General features: G+C 42.8%; 1 protein-coding gene and 1 pseudogene across 1 annotated transcript; one reads left to right on the top strand and one right to left on the bottom strand.

Moving 5' to 3' along the window:
- Positions 1–11,228: 11,228 nt before the first annotated feature.
- Positions 11,229–12,433, top strand: LOC147962588 (uncharacterized). The gene is made up of 3 exons (XM_087537497.1): positions 11,229–11,520; positions 11,575–11,656; positions 11,906–12,433. Exons 1-3 carry the CDS (start codon positions 11,229–11,231, stop codon positions 12,045–12,047), a joined length of 516 nt encoding a protein of 171 aa, XP_087393623.1. The 3' UTR covers positions 12,048–12,433.
- Positions 12,434–13,302: 869 nt separating this feature from the next.
- Positions 13,303–15,965, bottom strand: LOC147962587 (protein FAR1-RELATED SEQUENCE 5-like; annotated as a pseudogene).
- Positions 15,966–22,092: the final 6,127 nt, after the last annotated feature.

Here is a 22,092-nt window from a genome sequence, read left to right as displayed (position 1 = left end):
AAAATCACTATTAATGAATTTCCAAAATGTGTAGAGTGCATGATTTGTATGAGATGTCATGCAAAAAGTTGAAAATGAAGCTACTGCAATTGGCAATAAAATTTTCTTGGAGTCTTAGAATGCAAGTTATGAATTTTTAGAGATTTCAAGACATTTTGTTAAAGTACATCATCTTTTACACTCACTAAGCTTGATTTTGTTATGGATTTTACAACTTCAGCAGGTTGAGAACTATTCTGTGATTTTCCTCATAAATCAAATGTTAGAGTGAAAACTTTTATACACAGGGAAGTCTAGCCTTAGTCTGACAGTGTGACGAGCAAGTAAATTAAACAATATTGAATATCGCCATCTTTCTTCATAGCAAATCAATCTCTTTTTTCATCTACACGCAGGTCACGGCTAACATAATCAGGCATCAACATCAAGCAACAACCAGCCAGCAGAATGCAGCAAAGCAGCCAACGGCAGCAAGTAGAAAACGACATCAGCAACACGCAGCCAGCAACATGCAGAGACGATTTCTCACCCTTCTATTAGTGCCAAGGTCGGATGAAGCAGAGCAATGAGCTCCTTACAGCGGCAGTGGCGGTCAACATCGAGGAGGAAGTAGGAGGGACCCGTGGTCCAGGGGAGACACGGAGCCCGTCACAGGATGACCACAGCGGCAGCCGACGAAACCGAAGAAGGCGGCCTCGGTCCTGCGTGCTAGCACCCGGAATCACCATTAAAGGGACAACAGGAGCAACAATGGAGCTAGGGGAACTACCTAGGAGCAAGAACGCACCAGAAAAATGAGGTGGTTCACGGCGGCGTCCATCGTGCGTGCATGTTGGAGCCGGAGGCGTGGGTGTCGATCCGGACCGAGGGCTTGTGTACCCCGCCGATTCATGCGGCTAGCGTTGCAACAGCGACTGGTGCCCCCGGCGAGCTGGAAAAGAAAGGGGATCTAGGAAGGAAATGAAGTGAGGAGGGAAGTAGCGGGGCAGAGTAGGAGAAAAGGTGAGGGAGCAGGGGTTTGCCGGCGCGTGTCACCGCGAGATGGTGATGTGGTCGTGGTGGTTCAGTAGTGGGGCCCTAGGGGCAGCTCTCTTCCACCATGTATGCTGAATGCATTCCATCTGAAACAACATTGAGTGTGTGCTTAATGACAAGAATAAATGCACCTCTATGACTTTCCACTAGGCATTTCATTTCGTCAGGAGCTGCAATATTGTGGCCCGTGTTTATTTATGTGTTGCTAACTTTCTAAGCAGCAATCACACACTGCTTATGCATGTATTGTTGAATTTCCTGGAGCTCTATGCGGTGGGTGCACTGATCCAATTTTCTCCTGTCAAAGTTGGTAAATGAAGCGGTATGTTAAACTTGAAGAGAAGCGTCAATCCACAATAATTTGTCATTCTCTATCTCTACAATGCACATGGCGCCCTCCACAACAAATGAAACATGGAAGCGACATCTCTACAAAAATCAGAGCCAAATCCAGCGACATCATTGCTCGAAAAACACCGTACCTATAAATGCAATATATAGCGCTTGTTATGAACTTTTTTCTTATGTTTGAAGAATATCGGTGTCTAAATATTCTAACTCGCATAGCTTCAAAGCTCGGCTTGCTCTCGCCCTTTGCACCATTGGCGCAACGGGTCATCTAGTGAGATTGAAAGACACTAGCATGCCTGCATGCTTAAGGGCGTGTTCAGCTTACTATGGATAGGGGATTTGTAGGGAACTTAGAACAATTCCCTGCTGATCCCCTTCAATCCCTGTTGATCCATCGTAAACCGTACATGTCATAAATCGGATTGATATACTTTATTAGGTGTAAAGGTACCTTTTTTAAAGGTACAAGGTACGATAGAATCTAGCTAGTGATGGTACCATTGTAGGTGAGTGAGTGGTATGGCTGCAGTAACTGAAACATGTGTACACATGTATGCAAGACGAGAGACACATACTTTTAGGGCCTGTTCGGAACACAGGTGTGTAAGACAAAGGAACTGGGATAAATAAAGGAATGGAGAAAGAGAGCTGATGCAAAACATAGGATTGGGAAAATAGAGGAAAGGTATATGAGGAAGTGTTCGGGACATGAGTGGGAAACATCTAGAGTTATAGGCATGGACAATATTTTATTTGGCTAATAGTAACAACACCCTTGTCTGGACTTTTTCTATTCACGATTACCCTGCATCCAGGATGGCAGCCAGAGCTTTACCTCGGGACTCCGCCAAAAAAATGAGGATATGGTGGATTTTTTTCGTCCCTGTGGAATCGGCACAGGACAGGTTGTTTTCCTCTAGTATACCGTTCTTGTTTCCTACGTTCAGAACGCTAGCAAAGGAAAGTATTCCAAAGGATCAGGTTTCCCATGAAATTCCCGCAGAAATCCCACGTACCGAACAGGGCCTTAATCGTGCTTTTGACGCTGCTTCATGAGGAGGAGGAGGAGGAGGCCAAGGCGAGAGACATATTGTATTTAGTGTGTGGAAGATTAGAGAAAAAGAGGCGCACGATTTTAATTCCCTTTTAGACCTGCTTTTGTCCAAAGCGAAAGTGTGATACGAAAGAACTATGGAGCTTGATGGTTCACCCACATGAGCAAGACAACACAGGGGGGAAATGATACAAATTAAGTGTGTGTACCACCTAGCTATCGCCTAAAAACCTAGCTATCACCTATACCGGAGATCCATATATATCATGCGTGCATGATGAGATAATCTATATAGTATACCACTAATTAAGATATACATGCATGATCTTATCATGGATTGTATATCATCGGACTCAGCTTAGGTGGTGAAGAAAAGTTAAAGAACAGGTATATATAAGTGTGATTTTTAACAACTTCCTCTAGCTTCTACTTGTGTTATCCTAACGAGAACACTTTGACTTTCCACGATTAATTTCCAGCTCGCACAATGAAAACATGGTTTATTAATTTGCCGAACAGATTGCTTTGTGGTACATATATGTGTATATGTGTATATAGAAGTGCCCACCCAAAACTTGGTGCACAAAGCTACGATAGCAGATCGATCGATCGGCCGCTTTTGATTCAAACATTTTTTCCTGGCAGGCCGGTCGCCATTTCCGGCGCAAGCTAGACGGCGATAAAGAGCTAAACAAGATAGAGAGGGGCATGAATGCAAGTTGCAAGACCTTTTGACTCGATTCGTCTCATTGCTACTACATACACATATAATACTAGCTACTAGGCATAATTAATCAGCCCTTCAACTTAACAACGTACATATCGTGCAAATCGGGAGCTATCTATCCATGCACAGCGAGTGATCGTTTATACTATCTGAATCGATCGAGCCCGTGCTATCAGTTAGGCAGTCTCTGCCTACCTGCTTCAGCCGGGGAAGACTAGTGTAGGATCTGCCCTTTAGGTGAGATCATAGGATTAAACCCAAATTTTTATATTCATGCAATCCGAAAAATTCTTAATATTTTAACAACATACCAGCACAGTGTGTCTACAGCTTCAAAAAAAATCAGCTCAAACCTTGATCTACAGTTAGAGATTCAAATAAGTCAAATTCAACTATGAAAAAGATGAGATGATGAATCTTGGAAGAAGAAAAAAAAGGTGAATCTTTGAGACAAGGCGCTACAAATAAAGCACATCCATCATGGAAAAGTGCACACATATTCAGATAGAAGATTCAGAGTATATATACACATCTTTTTCATGATCTTATCTCCACAATTAGCTAGCCAACTACCTTTGCAAAAAAAGAGCTCCCCGTGCCCATGCTCCTCCACATATATGCCCATCACTACACAGTTTCTCTCGAATATGTATGAGCGAATCAGTGGTGGAAGCACGTGGTTTTCTTGCTCGGATCATAACAGTTTTCCCGTCGCGTCATTCTGATTCATCCCGGTCAAATTGAAACCTTACCTGGTTGCCGAGAGAGTTTTCGCGGGTGTTTCATTGGTTCTCCCTTCATGGCGGACAACCTTTCTGGTACCGAGAGGTGAGGGGACCATGGATGAACGTTTGATTTCAAATCGTTTGTGTTCTTAACACGCTTCCCTTGATTTCCCAGCGAAACTTAAGAAAGCACCGCACGGGAGGGGAATAGTATATGTGACTGGAATTAACGTGAGGAGATAGTCACACAAGAGCCCCAGAGCATAGCATGTACAGTTGTTTAAACCAGGGCCTCCGTACAATCGTGCGACGAATGGTTAAACATTTTTTAACAAATTATTGGCGCCAAATTCGAGCAATCCAACAGGGTTCTCCATCCACTTCTGTTTGACTTTTTTTTCCCGTGGGATATCCACCGAGGGAGTAAAGGAGAGAAAAGAAGCTAGGAGGAGTTCTTTTTATAGGGAAGCTACAGGAGGAGTTGAGTACGGCGGCAGCTCACATAACCTATTAGCGAGCAGTGCCAAAATTGGTCGGCCCCTTTTTTGCGGTAACAGCGTACACACAGTGCCGGCTTTGCTAACCTCCTAGAAGGTTCCTGAACAGTTTCCTTTTTCTATTTGTTTCATAACTTATTTGTCTAAGTTTCTTTTGATTTTTATTTTATAGTTTCCTTTTTATTTTATTTTCCTGTTTTCTATTTTTCATTTGGTTCGTTTTTGAAAATTCATAAATTTCGAAAAAGTTGAGTGATTCTATAAAAAAATTCCATAATTTCAAATGGTGTTCATGTTTTCAAACAAAAATTCTGAATTTAAATAATGATGGTGTTTTAAGTAAATGATCATGTTTTCAATATATTTTAGAATTTTCAAAAAGTATTTACAAATTCAAAAGATGTTCCTGTCTTAAAAAAACAAAATTTTAAAAAATGTTCTAGAATTTCAAAAAACCTCCTATTTTCAACACTTATTCACAAATTCAAAAAAATCGTGTTTTTGAAAAAAAAGAGAGGATTTCATTAATTGTTTGTGTTTTTCAAAGTTGTTCCTTTAAAAAAAATCATAGTTCAAAATATCTTCCAGGTATATTCTGAAAATATACAATGTGAATGCAAAATCTAGTGATCAAACATTAAAAAAATAAATATTAACCATGTATTTGAACAATGTTAAACAAAAGTACAAAAAAATGTTCTTGATGCATACGTAAAATGTACAAATGTGTATGGGAAAAATAAACATATGTTGAAGAAAAAGATAAAAAACAAATAAAAAGTGGCGAAAACCTAAGGAACATAATAAAGAAACAAAATAAACACCTCGGAAATGAAGAAAACTGAAAACCCCCAAAAAATGTGAAACCAGTGAGGAAACAAAGAAAACCCAAGAAAATAAAACAAACAGAAAGAAAGAAAGAAGATACAAAAATGAAAACTGAGAAAACAAAAAGGAAATCATGGAAAAAGAGAAAGAAAAAACCCATTGAAAGGATAGAAAAGAAACGAAGAAAATCGATTAAAAAAAGCAAAGAAAATAGAAAAATGAAGAAAGTCCGTCAAAAAATAAATAAAAATGAAAGAAAAAACTAAAAACAATTGAAAAAAAACATGCAAGCACTAGTAGAAAAAGGGTAAAATGTTTAGCTCATTAATCCCGGTTTATATTTGAGCCGGCACTAATGTGACCAATAGTGCCGGTTCCAACGGCTAGGCGGGCGGCGCTCATTAGTACCAGTTCGTGGCGAACCTTTAGTACCGGTTCGTGCCACGGACCGATACTAAAAAGGTGGTGGCCTTTAGTATGGGTTGGTGGCTCCAACCGGTACTAAAGACCCCCCCTCTTTAGTACCGGTTGGAGCCACCAACCGGTACTAAAGGTTGTGGCCTTTAGTATGGGTTGATGGCTCCAACCGGTACTAAAGACCCCCCCCCCTTAGTACCGGTTGGAGCCACCAACCGGTATTAAAGGTGGTGCGCTGCCACCCGCAGTGCACAATGTTTAGTCCCACCTCGCTAGTTGAGAGGAGCTCACATCGGTTTATAAGCCCCGCCGCGGCTACCGTGTCGAGCTCCTCTCTAAGCAGGCCTTTGTGGGCCTATTGCAAGTCTTCTGCCCTGTGGGGCCTACTGGGCCGTACGGGTCTGCATCCTGGCCCAACTAGAGGTTAGATTTCTAGTCGTATGCAGGTCGTGCCGGCCCAGTAGGCGGGCTGTTTTTGCTTTATTTAAAAAAATCAGGAAAAAACGGTACAAAAGGTCCCCCAGACCACGGTGCGCCTCGTGCCACGTGGTGGGCCTTTGGTCCCGATTCGTGTTGAACCGGGACTAAAGGGGGAGACCATTAGTCCCCACTCTTTAGTGCCGGTTCCAGAAGCGGTACTAAAGGTCCTTACGAACCGGTACTAAAAGTCGCTTTTCTACTAGTGAAGCGAGCGAACCAACGAGAACGCCTTAAATGGGTCGGCTCATAGTTGCAGACCCTTTAGGTGGCACGAGAGCTATATACTTGGTATAAGCGAAGCAAGTATATGGCTCTCGTGGTGTTCCTAAGCCCGATCTGACCGTCCATCGTGGATTCGTTTTGTTTCAGCGTTAAGAATGGACTTCTCTATTCTGCGCTTGAGCGCGGCTCTGTCATACTGCACTAGAAAAAAATGAAGATGCTCACATGAGAAGGTGCTCCTGTTTCGGCACCTTAAGCACCCTAACAAGTTCCTACTATTCTACTACTTTTCCCAACACACAAGTATCTAGATTGTCCCTAGAACATCTGTTAGTCCATTATAAAAGATATCAAGTATAATGTTCTTAAGAGGATGATCGGGAAAAGCATAAAATAATTGCAGAAGCCCCCCCCCCCCCAATCCCCGAGCTTAAGGGAGATGCTCTTCCTCAAGTTACACACAACTAAATACTTCCTGTAAAGTAGCTTGTTTCTTATGAGCAGAAAATATTTTCCAAAGAAGCAGTAAATCATATCATGTGGACTACGCATACAACCAGGAGCAAGATTATTAAACCAAGTTTTAGCATCACCCTTTAATGAGAGAGGAAACAACTAAAGAATGTAATAGTGATGGATCTTTTCCTCTTGAGCAAACAGGGTCGCAATATCATTTAACTTAGTAAGATGTGCAACAATAGTTTCAGATTCATCAGCATGAAAAGGATCGGATTCTACCAAAGTAATAGGTTCGGGATTAACAGATAATTTGTAATCCTTATTAATAAAAATAGGAGAGGTTACAAACTTAGGATCATATTTCATGATTTCATAACTTCTTCTTTAAGCTAAGCAATTAGATTAGTAAGACTCTCCCTATTTTCACAGGCAAGCAATTCCCTAGCAATCTCCTCATAAATAGTGTAACCCTAAGGTACATCAACCATTTTAGTTCCAATAGGAGTACTAGGTGTAGTATGTGATTCATAATTTTCATCAATTTCAGATTCTTTAGCTTTAGCAATATGAGCATCAAGTAATTCAGCAAGTGGCACAGACTTATTTTGCAAAGTAGAAGCATTGTCATGTGTTGGGGAACGCAGTATTTGAAAAAAATTCCCACGATCACGCAAGATCTATCTAGGAGATGCATAGCAATGAGAGGGGCAGAGTATGTGTACGTACCCTCGTAGACCAAAAGCGGAAGCGTTATAAAACACGGTTGATGTAGTTGAACGACTTCGCGATCCAACCGATAAAGTACCGGACGCACGGCACCTCCGCGATCTGCACACGTTCAGCTCGGTGACGTCCCTCGTACTCTTGATCCAGCTGAGGCCGAGGGAGAGTTTCATCAGCATGACGGCGTGATGACGGTGATGATGAAGTTACCGATGCAGGGCTTCTCCTAAGCAGTACAACGATATGACTGAGGTGGAATTCTATGGAGGGGGGCACCGCACACGGCTAAACAATCAACTTGTGTCTCTATGGGGTGCCCCCCTCCCCCGTATATAGAGGGGTGGAGGAGGGGGCCGGCCGGCCACCTTGGGTGCGCCCCCAAGGGGGGAATCCTACTCCTAGGAGTAGGATTCCCCCTTTCCTAGTCCTACTAGGAGGGGGAAGGAAGGGAGAGAGGGGAGGAAGGAAAGGGGGGGGGGGGGGGGCAGCCCCCCTCCCAATTCGAATTGGGCTTGGGGGGGGGGGGGCTCCTCTTGCCCTTCTCCTCTCTCTTCCACTAAAGCCCATGAAGGCCCTTAAGCCCCCCCCCCTTGGGGGGGGGGGGTTCCGGTAACCTCCCGGTACTCCGGTAAATGCCCAAACTCATCCGGAACCATTCCGATGTCCAAACATAGCCTTCCAATATATTAATCTTTATGTCTCGACCATTTAGAGACTCCTCATCATGTCCGTGATCACATCAGGGACCCCGAACTACCTTTGGAACATCAAAACACATAAACTCATAATATCGATCGTCATCGAACGTTAAGCGTGCGGACCCTACGGGTTCGAGAACTATGTAGACATGACCGAGACTCACTTCCGGTTAATAACCAATAGCGGAACCTGAATGCTCATATTGGTTCTTACATATTCTACGAAGATCTTTATCAGTCAAACCGCATAACAACATATGTTGTTCCCTTTGTCATCGGTATGTTACTTGCCCGAGATTCGATCGTCGGTATCATCATACCTAGTTCAATCTCGTTACTGGCAAGTCTCCTTACTCATTCCGTAATGCATCATCCCGCAACTAACTCATTAGTCACATTGCTTGCAAGGCTTATAGTGATGTGCATTATCGAGAGGGCATGTTTAGCATGTTGCTATTGGGTCGAAGGTGGAGCGATAGTAGTTTGAGGCAGGCGGTATGGCACGTCATTGTATACAGCCAGCTCCCTGAAGTGATCGACAAAGTTAGTATATAGAGCTTCTTAAGTAAATATATACATACTTAATTTAATCTCAATTGTCTCTGCCAATCAATCGGCATCTTTTCATTCATCTTTTCCGGCATCGGTCCCTAAGATCGAAGCATATGGAGACACAAGCAAGAGCTTTTGACTCAACTGGTCATCCTTTTAATATGTGTATCATGTAATTTAATCTCAAGAGTATTTACTGAGCGTTTCCTCGATGGATTATGGGATACATGATTGGTGTGTGATTAGCTTAACAAAGCATATCCCGTCAAAACAAAAACTTAACAAAGCATACCGTGTCGTGGAAAGCAGTGATTATATGTCTATGGTGGGTGATGGATATAATGCTTATTATCCATCCCGTGTTATCGGGTAGGTTGTCTTTCTGTACATGGTTGATTATTTAGTCAACTAACCGAGTCAATCATGCCGCTCTCACCGGCCGGCTACCCACACTCTATACTTTTATCTATTGTGCATTCATTTTCATTTAGCTAGTGCGGTTGCATGTGATCAGACATGCATGCATGTCACACATATGTATGGTGTGCACCAGAACAACTACTCAAACTTGACGTCACTTAGAAGTTTAATTTGAAATATTGTTGGGAGGTGTGCATTGAAATTCACAAGTGTCGAGTTAATATGTTGAGAAATTATAAGTTGAAATGGAATTCGTATGCCGGAGGATAACTAAAATAGCAAAACCAAAAAATAGGGACATAAAGGACTAGGTGCGCCTAGTTTTTAACTCTTCAAATTTGAGGACTTATGGTTTGAGAGAAAGTTTTGGAGCATTAAGTTTTAGGAGAAGGGTTAGAGATGCTCTAAGGCCTCTAATAGTTGGTAATGTGATGGACTAATATATGGATGATATCACTTCAGTTAGTGCTAAAATTATAGTCTAGTATTATGGAGCTACTCCCTCCGTTTCTAAATATAACTTCCTTTAGAGATTCCACTATGGACTACATATGGATGTATATAGACATATTCTAGAGTGTAGATTCACTCATTTTTCTCCGTATGTATTCCGTATTGAAGTCTCCAAAAGGACTTATATTTAAGAACGGAGGGAGTATCTTATTTATCTAAATATAAAATTGTATACATGATTTATTTGACACTAAATTTCCTCCTTCTGTCATTGATATATTGTATCGCAGTATGATATCACTGGCATCTCTCTCATCTTTAATTATAGTGCCACATCTTCTTGATACTTGATATGTGCTTATGACACTACATTGGTATATTCGTTCATTAAGTGTCAAAATCCAGATGATTACAAAACCAGGTGCTATAAATAAGACGAATGCCGCATGTTCGTCTCTTGAAGCCGATCATACCTTGTCATGTTGTACCAAAGAGGAGCATCCCTCTAGTCTTCATGAAAGAAAATCTTCAATGACATCTTTATACTTAATCTTTTCCGAGATATTGTTTTCAAGTGCTGTTGTCGCCAATCCGTTGAGTATTATCTGCAACTCCTTCATCGACAAAATTACCATCATCAAACTTTTCCATCAGGAGGAGTCGACCTCTGCTGCATTATCATCACGACCATTATCAACATTCACATCTGCAGTTTGATTTTCAAAATCAAGTTGAGTGTCTCTCACAATATATCCATCAAGGGCATCCGTTTGAGATTGAGCCTCAACTTCCGGTAGCTTTGCAGCACCAAAATCATCTTGGTAATTCTAGTAGACATGATGAATATTCATGAAGAAAACCTAACAGATTATAAATGATCAAACTAAATAAAATTAGCTTCATATGGTAATGATCTGGTGATGACCAGATCTTCAAATACATGAAAATAAACTGAAAAAAGAACCTGCCCCTTGAAGATTAAAATACAGTCAGTAGTCCGGACATGGACGTGTTCCTGAATGATTTTGTTGGTGGTGTTCCTGATGGAAGCAAGGAACGGCACCACAGTCCGCGGCTGTTGCGTTTTTATGGCAGCAAGACGACCAGCCGATGGGATGGGATCGGATCATCGTAGGCAACTGCGCCGGCACGAGCACGACTGCTTAGGGCCTCGCCGTACGAGACGCCGGTTCGGCTGCAATGCCTGATGGTAGAATCGATCGATATGCCTCCTGTCCTGGATTCAGGCCTCGAGCGCCTCTGATCAGGGCATCGGGCCTTGATCTGTTGTTTGGGCCTTTCCTGTAATCGTTTTTTTGGTGACTTTTAACAAGACGAGGCAATGAACCAAGCTTTCATCTCCAGGTTTTTTTTTATCGATGGAGGCCCCCCGATTTTGGAGGCCCTGTGCGGTCGCTCACTTGGCTCCCCCTCGTTGACGGGACAAAAAATTCCATGCATACCGGTTGCAAACCTTCTCCTTTGCAAACCGGACGTCATCTGCTGCCACGTGTTCAGGCTGGACATTGCACGGCCTCCTCACTTTTGCCCCAGGCGATACGCAGCTCGGCTCCAATCGCTGCACGCATGCGTATGGCTCCGCTGTTTTTCACGCGCTATTGGACTCATAGGCTAAGCGCGGCTCGGCTCCTTGCCTCTACACCGGCTCAGTTCGCACAGAGAACAGAGCATCTATCCCGGCTCCCAGACCCTTTGCACAATGTCGTGCCGCCGCCGCCGCCGGGAATCGCCTCGCAACCGCCGGGATTCGCTTCCGCGCCGCCACCGACCGCATCGCCGCCGCCGGAGTTGCCTCCGCGCCGCCCCTGGGAGTCGCCCCCGCTGGTCCCTGGAGTCGCATCCGCAAGGCCGGCAAGAGGTAATTTCCCCGGCCACCTCTCCTCCTTCCGTGCAGTGCTTTGCTAATTCTTAGTCTTAATCTACTCAGTAATTAGGCGAGATGGTCGAATGAATATAACTATCACACATCATCAGCGATGGCTGTATGCAGAGAGGTAAAAGAGGTAAGTGCTTCTACACTGGGAGAGAAGCAAATGGAGTGGTTCATCTTTGTGCCAAGCAACCTAGTAGTACTAGACGTAGATGCCCTTGGATGAACTTTGTTCCAAAAAAATTAGCTGATGCTTTGTGGTTTGTTCTAATCCTGATTAATGATCAATAAATCTCTTCAAGTCTCCTTTGTGACATGATGATTTACATGTACCGACTTGTTTTCAACCTTGTATCGATAATTGCTAATGTAGGGTCTTGGACTTGTGGTTAATCCAGGTAGATGTATATCTTTGCTACAATCTGAAGAAATGGAGGACTAGGAAATCAAAGCTTATTTACTGTCTGTACAAGACTAGAGTCAATTGGATTGCTGATGGAAGAGTGTTACAGTAGAACATTAAAAAAAGCATAAGCTTCTCCGCCCCTGCATGCTTGAAGAGCTTCAGTCAAGATGGCGCTCCACAAAATTGGTTCTTCAAACAAGGATGATGCTTTGTACAGGTGCAAGATGTCTAGAATCTTAACCAAAATAGAAAGTTGTGGTAGGCATCAACATGAGGGAACATAGAGAGAACTGGAGGCCACGTACTCACGCAACAGCTACACTCCGCCGTCGTTCTTCTATCCGAAGACCCTCAAGTATACTGCTGGAACAACACAGTTGCTGAGAGAACCGCTGAAGAAGACGCAATGGTTGCTGATGGAGTAGACTTTGACTAGGAATGTCAAATCTTGCAAATTTGATGTTGAATTCATGACAAATATAGTACAAACCTATATCTGATTGCTCTCCCTGACAATGTACTGATTAGTATATAATGTATCTTTTCATATCAAATACATATGGATAATATAAAATCTTCATTTTGCTGGATGTGTTAAAAAAATCTGAATGTTTCTCCAGTTTCTCAGATTTGCTATACACTGTAGCGAAGCTGCTATTTTTTGTACTGTCCTTAAGTAGGCCTAAACTTCAGTGTGAGGCTCAATTTTTACTATAATCTGACAACCATTTATAGTGGCAATTTCGAAAATACTTGCTCTAATACACCAGTTCATAAATTCTACAACTTCTTTAGCAGCTTGGCATACAAACTCATCAAAACCTTGCAACTGGCACAATACTCAAACATTGTAAATGAAGATAAAATTCAGTGTGCTACAGTACATCAATTACAATTCATGGGTACACCAAATTACATCCAAAAGATCATACTCCTTATAGGTTGCGCCAAATACTATTCATCAAAATGTAACTTTTTAGCAGTCGAGGACAGTGTAGCATCCTGATGAACTCCAAGCAAAAGACTTGTAAATTCGCCTTGGATGAAAGGAGCATACATCACTGAAGGTTGCCCGTACACATCATTTGCAAAGGTTGGAATTGCGGCATTAGTAACTCCGTCTTGGATCAACGGAGCATCCATGGACGAAGACTGCCCATACACATCATTTGGAAAGTTTGGCACTGTACTAGAAACGTCAATGCTACCAGTCCTAACATCCTGTGTCATATAATATAAAATTGTTCATAAAATATGTAAGAAAAATATGAAAAGTGAATACTGAGTCAAAGTCATATATGTTTTACCATCAATTCATGTGGATGAATGCCATCATCCCTATTTCCTACTGCATTTTTTGGATCTTATCCTATTTTCAGACAAGAATTGAAAGATAAATTAAATACTAACTATAGAGGTATATAATAGAAAAGGCTTGCTAGAATATGTAGGATCAGTACCTTTATTTTTAGTACTATTCTTTTTCTTCCCTTTCTTCTTCTCGAAGGAGATTTTTGACCGTTTACTCTTTGCACCTTTTACCACCGGAGGAACTCTAATTGATATTATACCTTTTAGTGTGTCGGTAGAAAAGTCATTTGAATCTAGCGGAACCTCATTTGATTTTTTTTTCTCGATCTTGCTGAGAGAGTTATCTGCTTGTATGTCAAACTTATCTATAACTTTCTCAAAATCAATAAGAAGTTCCTTTGATCGTGTACACTTCAATGCAACGGACGTGGCCTTCCTTGAGACATGTGCAGCATGCGTTTTCAAACTTTCCTCCTCGGTTCCTAGTTTTTCAACATAATATCCTCTCTTTGCATGTTTTGTCCATCTTTTAAGTATATATTGTGATGGCAAAATGAAAACATCATTCACATTGAAAACTTTGAAAGCATGCTTGCACAATATACCTGTAAAATACGGATACCATATTTCATTAATTTGTAGTATGAAACTAGTATGTTGCAAATTAAATAAAGCATTCATACCTATGGACTCATACTTTCTGCAACAACATGTAATGGTAGTATCCGCAGTATTGAATATAACTTTTGTTCCATACTCACTCTTCATATGTGTAACCATGTATGTCAAGACTGACCCCTCAGTTTGTAACAATTTACAAGACATCGAAAATTGTCCTGTAAATTCTTCCTCAAACTCCGAATACATCCTCCTTGTATATGATTCAGATGCGGTCTTCAGCAAAGGTAACTTAGATGAGTAAGTAATCGGGTTCTTTCGACGCGAACTAAAATCTGCATCCAACTCATTTTCCCGAAGACTACGAGAAACCTGCTCACATTCTACAAGGAGTTCCGAGAGACCAAGTCTCCTATGAAATCTTTGCTTGAAGACATTATTCATACCTTCACTCCTTTGAGTCGAGTTCATATCAGCTGTAAATGAGTCACGATACACAGCAGCCCACTTTTCCCTCAACTCGTATAGCTTTGCCATCCATTCGTTGTCCTAGAGGTTGTACTGATCCAACAATTCATGCCACTTCTTGTTGAACTTATACTCTGATCTATCTTCATAGACACATCTCTTAAAATCAGGTAGAAACTTCTCAGGATGCTTATGAATTACATGTCCGAGATGTTTAGCGGCATTAAGATAAATGTGCCATAGGAAAAGTCGATGACTTGTATTTCGAAACACATATGCAACTGCTCCTGCCATGGCCGCATCTTGATCAGTGAAAATTGTGCTTGGATGCTTACCTAACATTGCTGTCAGAAAGGTTTCAAACAACCAAACAAATGACTCAATGGTCTCATTAAATAACAACGCTGCCCCCAAAATTATAGTCTGCTTGTGATGGTTGGTTCCTAGGATTGGAGCAAAAGGCATTTCAAACTTATTAGTTTGAAACGTAGTGTCAAATGATACAGCATCTCCAAAACATGCATAATCCATGATAGATTGGCCATCTGCCCAAAAGAAATTAGCAATCCGACCATCTTTCTCATCGACTTGAATGGCATAAAAAAATGTTGGATCCTCTCTCTGCTTATTTTTCAAGTATTCGAGAAGTGTTTGCAAGTCATTTGATTCTAAGTACTTTTTGCGCTCACGACCAATCTCGTTGTTGCAGTCCATCTTTGAGAATGGCACTTTGTCCGGTCCTCCATAAAACGCTACCATGAAGTCATACACCCGGGATGGCTTCATCCCGGCTTCCCGAATTTGGCCAATTAGATGTCTGTCCGCTTCTATAACACGTCGTTGGGATCTCAGTTTGTGCACCTTATTGGGACTAGCAAGATAATGATTATGATCGGTTACAACCTTTTGAACCGTCCAAATCCCCTTTTTGCTAACACTAAACTGAATACGGGCATTGCAATCCGTCCTTGTAGTGTCCTTTGACGACTCGGTTTCTGAATGGCCTTGGTTACTACAAACAATTCTTTTTTGATATATAGTACCATCATCTCGACGCTTTGTCTGGTTCTTTCTAATACTAAATCCAACTTTGCCGGCATATGTGTTGTACATGTCATAGGCGTCTTTCTCTTACTCAAATGTTTTCCCAACTTAGGAACCTGCAGTACACATAGTTCAAAGTTAAATTTCTGTTACCACAACGCAATGTGAAAAGATAAATTTCGCTCGAATTTGAGCCGAGAGACCGCCGTACCTGAATTGTTTGCTCTCCATTTTCTCCACGACCATCCATAACCGCGTCATCTTGCTGGCCTCCTCCTGACATGACTTGTGGCGGCGGCAAGTCCATGGTGCATGTCGTGGCTTCTGACATCGTATACGACGGACGGTACAAGTTGGAGCAGCGACTGCTCTCATCAACGAGGTTTACATGGTGCAAGCCAGAGGTAGAACCACCATGGTCGTCGTTCAAGGCCACGGTGTGAGATTCCGGCATGGCCACTCCCGACCTTCTGCACGATAGCTCTGCTTCAGATTGTGGCAGCACGGCCAGTGGCGGACGTGGCTGTCCTTCCAGCCCGATCCCGTCATGCGAGGGAGAGGGCGTGTCTCGACGGCCGGCGGACATGGCTATCGTTCCTCCTGCTGCAGTGAGCGTCGGGCTAGGGAACTGGCGGCTACTCGCATTGCCTGGAGGACGTTCTGGTTGCTCAGCCATCAGAAATTCTCGATTGGATTGATGGAGGATTGGAGGCGGACAAGGCTGCAGCTGCACATCTGATCGGGGCTGTGATCTGATCGGAAGCAATCGCGTAACTATGGGAGCCAATATCGCACGTACAGGTTCAGATTTGGAGCCGAGCCATACGCATGCGTGCAGCAATTGGAGCCGAGCTGCGTATCGCCTGGGGCAAAAGCGAGGAGGCCGTGCGATGTTCAGCCTGAACACATGGCAGCAGATGACGTCCGGGTTGCAAAGGAGAAGGTTTGCAACCGGTATGCATGGAATTTTTTTTCCATCGACGGGCCTGCTGCACATGCACCACAGTGTACATGCACGCTTTAGTCCCCAACACCCAACCAACAATGGTCATTTCAATCACCACATGATTAATCTTTGGCAGGAGAAAGGGGGAATCTTTGAGGCACGGTAGTAAACCACACAAAAAGGCCTCATGAAAGTTGGCCAGGTGGAAAGATATTTGGATAGCAGCTGATGTATATGCATCTTCTTATCCCCAACATTAGTTGCCAACCACCTTTGCCCAAAGGTTTATGTTTCCCCGGTTTTCCACATATATGCCCATGATTGCACTGTTCATCTACTATGTTATTGTGTAGATGTATCGGTCATCTAGGCACCTGGTTTTTTCTTCTAGCTCACGGATATATAAACGTCACTTGGCTTGAACATATTCCTTCTATGCCAAAAAATATATGTTCAGACCAAAGAGAAACGAAATTGTAACCCGCCACCAACTTGTATGGTCTTTGGCAAGCATTTCCATGGCACCCATCGTCTCGAGTAGCCTTCTTGACCTCCGTACTTCGATCGAGATATTGGGCGTAGAATGCCACTCTTTAAAAAGGAAAAAAAGAAGTTCCTATCGAGAAAAGGTGGGGAACAGATACCCAATAGGATAGGATCCTTGGGAGGAACTTTTGGTAAACTAAAAATCAATTTTTCTCTCCAGCAAGACCCTGTTTAGAGTTTTGTTTGAACTTCTTTAGATATCAATTTGGGGCGCGTGCGTGTGTGTGTGCCTATGTGTGTGTGTGTGTGTGTGTGTGTGTGTGTTGTAGAGAATAAATGGCATACAGACACACCACCGTTCTAGTGTGTGGTCACCTGGTCAACACCGAGCTTGTGCTATTCAACTCATGGGGACTGCCGACTCCTGGTCTGGCGGATCATTATCGGGCGTAGAATTTCTTTTCTTCCCAACGTATACACAAAGCTGCCACGTAGGGGAAACAACACGCTTTTGTTACTCACCTGCTGGGAGCTATGGCAGGAACGAAACAACACTACTTTGAAGAGAAGTATACCAAATGCCTCCAATATCATCACGAGGATCAAGGACTGCATCGAGCTATGGCGAGTCGCGGGCGCTACCTTCATCAAGAGCCCCTTCGGGGATCCGCCATGAAATGTAATCCCTAAGATATCTTGTCACTTGAGGATTGCCGGTCTGTGGCAAGCCCTCGGATCCTCCAGATCCTCACCACCTCGGTTTTCTCCATTGCTTTCTGGTAATGATCAATGAAATGCCAGCATCACTGGATCTTTCAAAAAAAAAAAACAAAGCTGCCACATAGATAGAGATGGCATCCACATTGCTGGCTACGACATGAAATTTGACAAGCAACAAAGACTATTCTTTCCGGAACAACAACAAAAAAGGTGGATATGAGGAGTTGTTCTTACAGTTGGCACCTTGATCTCCATCAGTCGAGCTGGTATTGTGCATGTTTGCTTCAATCAATGGGGGGATTGATTCTGATGGAGACTAAAAGCTTAATTGGCTGCATGCGGTCAGGGACCAGACTAACACAAAAGAATTGACGGCAACAATAGATTCCTTTCCGCTCCTACCCAATGTAAAGCAATTGTCACACCCGATTTATGCCCAATGATTTGTTCTATACTCCCTCCCTATCAAAATATAAAACATTTTCGTAGGTTAGATTAGCCTAATTAACATCTTATACATTGGTATAGAGGTAGTATTACAAAGAGAGGGATGGCTGTCGCATAAAGGAAAAATTTACACCTACACGCTTTGGTTTTTATTTGAAAAACGCTTGGCATCAACTGGCTGATCGCACGCGAGCATCCGCCGGCTCATTCATACGACGTGTGTCCTGACAAAGCGGTTATTTTTTTGTTCTTTCTTTCGGTCAACTTGGCCCCTACTCGTTGCTCACTGGTGAGTTTATATGGCAAGGTCTCTATTGCAAAAACTGCAGCAAGATCTTTGTTGTAGAAAAAATAAATTTACAATGAAACCTCTATTGCAGAAAAAAAATTAACAAGGCCTCTGTTAAAAAATTCTTGCAAAAATTTCTGCAACATGATGCGTGTTGCAGAAATTTTCTGCAATACAACCTGTGTTGCAATGATAAAAGTGTCGCTCGGTCGCTCAATGTATCAGATTCGAGGGCTCGCGGGGCGATCCGCCCGCCTAGCACCTTTTTTATTTAGAATAAATACACCCTTTAGTTTGTCACGTTGGTATTGAACAATGAACAAAAATGTATACACTTTACAGCCAAGCTACAAAATTGAGCAAATCATTTGTGGTGACACTGGTGATCATCCATGCGTGCTTGTGTGTGTGAAAAGACAAGACACGCTTTACTTCTTTTGACCCAGTGCTTTGCTCCCTAGAAGAAGAAGAAAACTGGTAGTGCCAACTCATTTCGTATTGTGAAGCGGATCGGCGAAAGAGATTTGAGACACCCCTTTTGACTAAAATTCGTATGCATAGCATGACTACAAATAATGCATACTGCTATTGTAAGTAAGTTCATAATTTTAGGGACATAAAGGAATATCCAAGGCTGGCACTCAAACCGGACACCGCATCCGTCTGTGGACCGATAGGGACCAGTCCGCGGATACTAATACGTGAGCCGACCATCCAAATCTAGCCGTAAACAGCCGTCTCTCTGTGTTTTAAAGCCCGCAAGCTCAAAATAACTACATATCAAGTTGTAGTTTATCTCAAAATGTTCAAATGCGGTAGTAGTTCTAGTTTAAATATTACAATCAAACATTGTTTTCAAATTAAAGTAGCTTAAATTTGAATTCAACTAGCGCATATGTACTAGTTTTCCTCTTTAACCTCCCAGAAATGCTCAATCAGATCTTCCTTCAATTGCTCATGAGTTGTTCGATGTCGAATTTGTTGATGCATTTGAACAATCTCATCAAACATGGATTCTGCTCTCGAAGTTTCATAGGATTTCTCAAATTCAAGAGCTGAGGCAGCGGCATCATCCTTATCCTCCACGATCATGTTGTGCATGATCACACAACATGTCATCATCTCCCACAAGGTTTCTGGACCCATTGTTTAGCAGTTCCATGTACAATTGCAAAATGGGCTGGAGAACTCCGAATGCCTTCCCAACATTCTTTCTAGCCGCTTCTTATTTTTGGGAAAATTAAGACCTTTTTTTCTGACCAAGTGGCTCAAAGATAGTCTTGACAAAAGTAGCCCAAGGAGGAGATACCGTCAGCCAGGTAGTAACCCATGTTGTATTCATGGCCAGTGACAATATAGTTGCAAGAAGGAGATTTCCCTTCAGTCGGCCTGGCAAACAATGAAGTTAGCTGCAGCATATTGATGTCATTGTCAGACTTGGGCATACCAAAGAAAGCATGCCAAATCCAGAAATCCTGTTACGCAACCGCTTCAAGAATGATGGTGGGAATTTGAACATGACCCTGGTATTGCCCTTGTAGAGCTTTTGGGTAGTTCTTCCATCGCCAATGCATGTAGTCAAGAGATTCGAGCAAACCTGGCCACCCTCTTGCTTCGGGCACAACCAAGATCATGTCGGCGTTTGTGACAATTTGTTGCCTCGGGTACCGAGGTCCTATCACCGAGACCACGGCAGTAGAAAATCTGACGATGTTGTCTCCGCATGTGCTCTCAGACATCTGTATGTATTCGTCGCACCAATCAGCGGCCCTATCATATGCAAAAGAGCATCTGCAATGCGTCCATGAACTTATCGTAACCAGATAATCTAATCCTTCCAACGACATCCTTCTTCAAGATGATGTAGTAATCAAAGTACCAGACGCCACAGTAGAGACGATCAAAGACATTTTTCTCATCCGAAAGCGCCGGTGAAAATTGTCAGCGAATAGAGCATCGCAGGCAAAGTAATCGTCCATCAGTGTCAAATGGTTGCATGCCCTCTTCTGACTGAGCACTCGATGACCCATGATCGATATCTTTAAATTGAGAACATGACGTTCTGCACGCTCCACATTTGCCAGGACCGCCTACATCATCGCCGTCTCATTCATGTAGTCCTCCTTGTCAGACGACACAATGTAGTGCTCATATGTGTACTCCATATTCGAATTCATTTCTTCAAAGAAGAAGGCTAAAAGTAATTAGCACGGGAATTTCACCAAAGACTTGTTGGGCGCGGTGAGTACCGTAGGGAGGATGGTACCTGCATAGCGGACGGAGGAGAGGTGTGGACTGGCGGCAAAGGAAAAGCGGCATGGCAACCAACGTGTAGCAGTAGAGGTCATGGAGCTTCGGGAAGTGTTTGGCAGACGGCCTGGGAGGTGTTGTGGTGGCGTCGGCGAGAGGGAAAACGGATGCAGAGAAAGAGGGAAGGATGGAGATACGGGGTTCGGAAGGGATTTTGGGTGGGCCGGTGGTGTCGGAGACCTACGTGGCCGCTGTCCGGACCGCCGTAAAGCCACCTAGTTTGCTTTCAGTTTGCGGGAAGAAGGACATCGAAATTGGTCAGTGGACGAATACAGGCCCGCGTTAGATCGCAAAACAAGTCCGGACCACACGATCTGGATGGTTGTGGGCAGTTCGAGGGTCCAATTTAGAGATGCCCTAAGTTGTGTACTGAATTATCAGAAAAGGCTCGTTTTTCAGAATGATGTGTGGCCACTGGCTATGAAGAAAGTGCGGTAGAATCTAGCTACAGCTATCTATGAATGCAGGTCTATGTGGCATTGCAGTAGTAACTAAACCAAGTGCATGCATGTATGCATGACGAGAGACACGCACGCTTTTACTTGTGCGTTTTGACACTGGTGTGCTAAGAATAAGTGGCAGCGCTCTAGTCGTAACTTAATAGAGACATGCTTTAAATCCTCTCCCACGGCCACTCAGTTTTCTCTAATGTGCATGCACCCTATTAATTAACCCGGTAAATGAAAAAACAAATTGGCTTGTAAAGCACACATTAATTTTTGTCTTGGTACCTGTAATTTGAATTTATGGCCTTGTATACAAAAATAGAGGGAGTAACTTAGTAGAGACATGCTTTAAATCCTCTTTTTCAATGTGCTTTTGTTAAAAGTGAAAGTGCAATGCGAAAGAGCAATCAGCTCGTTTCACCACCCAAGAGCAAAGACCATGGGGAAAACGATCAAAGTGTGGTAGTGGTACTACCTACCTATCGCCTATATATTGAAGATCTTATTATGCTTGTTGAGGTAATCTGATTAAGATATACATGATCCATTCATAGCTAGTGCGACAGCTCACCATCAGGGATTGTATAGGCGAGTTAGCTTGTGGAAGGAAAAAGGGAAGAATATTCGCAAAAAAAGGGGGAAAAGGGAAGAAAAGTAGGGTTGTTTAATCCCCTTTTACTTTATTTTACACAGGATGTATAGTATCTTAAGTAAAACACTTTGGACTTTTGCACATGAAAAACGCGCTAAATAAACTTGGTGAAATGCTTATTTCCATCTTAGAGAGTGTGTTTGTGTATATATATTCGATCGTAGACCCCAAGAATAACTGAGTGTAGCTCAGTGGTAGGGATATAGTCCTGTGTTCTAGGCCAGCCGATTCCCACCACAAGGAGCAGATATTTCAACGGTGTTTCTCACTCCTATAAAAATATGCCGGGGTCTTTTCCTATGTTTAGACCCCGGATATGAGCATGCATAGTTGCCGCTTTAAATTCAAACTTCTTTCTCTCGCTGGTCGCCATTTTCGGCGCTAAACGACAATAAGGAGCTAAGAAAATGGACAAGA

Source organism: Triticum urartu, chromosome 7A (assembly GCF_056163025.1).
Source record: "Triticum urartu cultivar PI428250 chromosome 7A, HENAU_Tu73, whole genome shotgun sequence".
Classification (NCBI taxonomy): domain Eukaryota; kingdom Viridiplantae; phylum Streptophyta; class Magnoliopsida; order Poales; family Poaceae; genus Triticum; species Triticum urartu.
This window is presented reverse-complemented; position numbering and strand designations above follow the sequence as displayed.

What these genes read in the sequence shown, in the direction of transcription:
- LOC147962588 (XM_087537497.1), top strand. Translation starts at nt 11,229, where the DNA reads ATGCGTATGGCTCCGCTGTTTTTCACGCGCTATTGGACTCATAGGCTA. An exon ending in ATCCGCAAGGCCGGCAAGAG is followed by an intron (nt 11,521 to 11,574) that starts GTAATTTCCCCG and finishes GCTAATTCTTAG; the next exon opens with TCTTAATCTACTCAGTAATT. An exon ending in CGATGGCTGTATGCAGAGAG is followed by an intron (nt 11,657 to 11,905) that starts GTAAAAGAGGTA and finishes TTGCTAATGTAG; the next exon opens with GGTCTTGGACTTGTGGTTAA.